Raw genomic sequence first — 3,430 nt, 5'->3', positions numbered from 1 at the left:
AACCCTTCGGAGCCTTCGGAGCAGAGCGCGCAATCCGATGGTCGTAATGTGGTGGTGTTTGCAAGATTCACGCATCACTTCCGTCCGAAATGAAGACGGAGGAAGAAGAAAACAACCGGAGCTCGACGGTGGCGGCGGCGGCGGATAGGATCACCATCGGTGGCCAACAGGTGGCTGACCCGCGGGGATCGGGCACACCGAAACGTGCCTATATAAACCGCGGCCGGGGCTCTCCGAAAGTCAGTTCTTTCTCTGGTCTCGCTATCTCCGGTACTATTGTGCAGGTGCGAACGAAAAGTGGACGGCGCAACAACGGCGTGTTTTTGGTGAATCGACAGTGCACGATGCGTATGGTACGTTGCTGGGATGCTGTGTTTGTGGTCGTGTATGTTGGCGAAGACCTCTTACCCAGTTTCGGACTTGGACCTCTGGGCGCCGGATTTGGGCGCAGCCAGCGATTGATAGGATAATGGGCGCAGAATCAGTGAAATCGGCTAACGGAACCTCCGGGCGGCCCCAATCTGTGACGCGCTCTTCACTTTCTTTGTCCCATTTGATTGGCCAGCGATGGTCTGCGAAAAGTGAGATTCATGTACCGTGCGGGTTAATCTCTGGTGCCGATCTGGCGATCAACGCGATTCGATCCGTGCGGTTGAATCGATCGACGATCGGGAGACCCCGGGATGGAAAGTGGCCCACATTGGTGGCCCACAGTGAAAAACCCACTGTGCTGAAGCTCGCTCCGATTGTTCGTCATATTTATTTCGGCAATCCACACGGCATCACGTTCCGGTGGTGCTTCCGGGGGGAGGGAGGCCGAAACGGCGAAATTGGGTGGCAATTAGGCGCGTTACGACATGCGTCGGCCCGAGAGAGTTTCTTCCATTTCGCCCATTCGCCCAAATCCATTCGATTTCGTTCCGTTCCGTTCCGAGTCCAATGACTTCCGACGCTCGGTTCACGTGTAGCGTCATGTAACGTGTGGCTGGGTGATGGCTGGTGTTGGCAAATTATGAAAATTCATAAATCACCTCGGGGCCGGGGCCATCTTTCAGCGTGGTTACTCAATCCTCAATCCATCTGCACTCCACAGTTTATCTTCCCTTGCTGCCTGGCCCTGCTGGTGGCACTGGCCACTGCTGAGGGCGGCGCTGCCGGGGAACAGCAGACGGCGGCCGACGAGAGAAGCGCAGAAGCTGAGCCAAAGGAATCTCAACGTCTGGAGAAGCGGGGCGCGTCGGTGGGCGACTGGAACCAGCTGTCGCACGGATACCCCGAGCAGCACAGCTACCAGCTACAGCATCCGCATCAGTATCACAGCAGCGAATCGAAACCCCAGCTACAGTACAACATCCTGCAGCACCACCAGCACGTGAAGTACGAGCAGCCGATCAAGACGATCACGATCGAGAAGAAGGTGCCGGTGCCGTACACCGTGCACAAGCACATTCCGTACACGGTCGAGAAGAAGGTGCCGTATGAGGTTAAGGTGGCGATCCCGAAGCCGTACCTGGTCGAGAAGAAGGTGCCGGTCCACTACAAGGAGTTCGTCAAGTACACAGTCCACGTCCCGGAACCGTACACCGTCTACAAGAAGATCCCCTACGAGGTGAAGGTGCCGGTCGACAAGCCGTATGAAGTGAAGGTGCACGTTCCCAAGCCGTACCTCGTGGAGAAGAAGGTTCCATACGAGGTGAAGGTCCCAGTTCCGATTCCGGTAACCGTCGAGAAGAAGATCCCGTATGAGGTGAAGTACGAGGTGGCCGTCCCGAAGCCGTACGTCGTGTACCGGAAGGTCCCTTACGAGGTGAAGGTCCCGGTCGACAAGCCCTACAAGGTGGAGGTGCCCAAGCCATACCCGGTCGAAGTCCCGAAACCATACCCGGTGGTCGTCGAGAAAAAGGTCCCTTATGAGGTGAAGGTTCCGGTCGACAAGCCCTATAATGTGGAGGTGCCAAAGCCCTACAAGGTGGAGGTGAAAGTCCCTTACCCGGCGCCGTACACCGTCGAGAAGAAGTTCCCGTACACAGTGGAGAAGGCTGTGCCATATGAGGTGAAAGTGCCGATCGATCGTCCGGTGCCAGTCTACAAGGAGGTTAAGTTCGCGGTCCAGAAGGAAGTGCCCGTGCCAGTGAAGGAGAAGGTGTACGTACCGGTGCCGGTCAGCGAGAAGAAGCCGGAACCCGAGTACCACCAGCAGGAGGAGTACCATCACCAGGAGCAGCAGCCGCATCAGCATCAGCAGCAGGAACACTTCTACCACGAGCAACCTCAGGCTCTGGTCTACCAGCAGGATGAGCCGACCTACCATCAGGAGGCGCAGCCACAGCACCACCACCAGCAACAACACCAGCTACACCAGCAACAGCAACAGGAACAGCAGCAGCACCACCAGCACCAACAGCAGGAGCAGCAGTACCACCAGTATCAGCAGCACCAGCAGCAGATCTACCAGGCGCACCAGGATCAGCAGTTCCAGCAGCAGCAGCACCAGCAGCAGGAACAGCACCATCACCAGCAGCACTACGAGTCGCACTAGGTCGGTACGGGATCGGATCGACAGCTCAGACAGCTGAGACACCAGACATGTGATAACGATTAGATTATTTGCCTAATGACGCTTTTTGCTATGCGGTTTTGCGGAACCGGACGACCAGCTGGTTGGCGTCCCCAACCCGTGCGCCCCGCCCCTGTTTGCTTCATTGAATCGATCGATAGCTGTCGACGGTGATTAGGATAGACCGCGAGAGTGAGAGAGAGCGAGAGAGAGAAAAGGATATATGTAAATCAGAAGCAGCTACAGCGCGTATACGAAAGGATTGGCGAAGTGATCGTATTCTAATGGAAAAAATCTTGAAATGTTCGGACTTGGGCCAATGCGCAGCCAACCACGGTCCCAACAGCTCAGCGGTCAGTTTGACCCACCGACGACGACGGGACGACGGTGCTTAAGGGACTGGTAATGCACCGCTGCTCCGGGTGGTGAGGTGGGGCAAATTGGCCCGGGAGCTGCGAGGTGGGTGCGGTTGGTCGATACTCGCACCGACAAGTTGTTGCCTAGTTGTTTATAGATCGTTTTGACTGAACAGAAAAGAACAGAAGTTAATAAAAATAAAAATTATGATCACAACAAATCGTCGGTAGAAATGTTTCGTTACTTTCTCTCACTAATTGTTTGCTGATCTCTGCGTTTCACTGACGACGATCAGCAATAATGTACAGGTAAATCTGTAAAGATTCAATTCTAACCCAATTGCATAGCTTCAGGCGCTTTATACTATGTGTATAGAATTTTTAATATCAAACATCTGCGCCAAGATGTAGGCAATCCGAGTTGCTTCAACCCAAGAATGAGTTTTTGAGATTTCAACACTTTACATTTTTACATTTTATGTTGGTTTATCTTTCCAGAAATTAAAATTTTCTAGAA

At 54.0% G+C, this 3,430-nt stretch overlaps 1 protein-coding gene across 1 annotated transcript; it reads left to right on the top strand.

The window, feature by feature from the left end:
- Positions 1 to 344: 344 nt before the first annotated feature.
- On the top strand, positions 345 to 2,539 carry LOC131208748 (titin-like). The gene is made up of 2 exons (XM_058201586.1): positions 345 to 353; positions 1,094 to 2,539. The coding sequence occupies exons 1-2, from the start codon at positions 345 to 347 to the stop codon at positions 2,537 to 2,539; spliced, it is 1,455 nt and encodes a 484-aa protein (XP_058057569.1).
- The last annotated feature ends 891 nt before the right edge of the window (positions 2,540 to 3,430 follow it).

This window comes from Anopheles bellator, chromosome 2 (assembly GCF_943735745.2).
Source record: "Anopheles bellator chromosome 2, idAnoBellAS_SP24_06.2, whole genome shotgun sequence".
NCBI classification, from domain to species: Eukaryota; Metazoa; Arthropoda; class Insecta; order Diptera; family Culicidae; genus Anopheles; species Anopheles bellator.
Note: the sequence above shows the minus strand (reverse complement) of the source record. Positions and strands in the feature narration are given on the sequence as shown.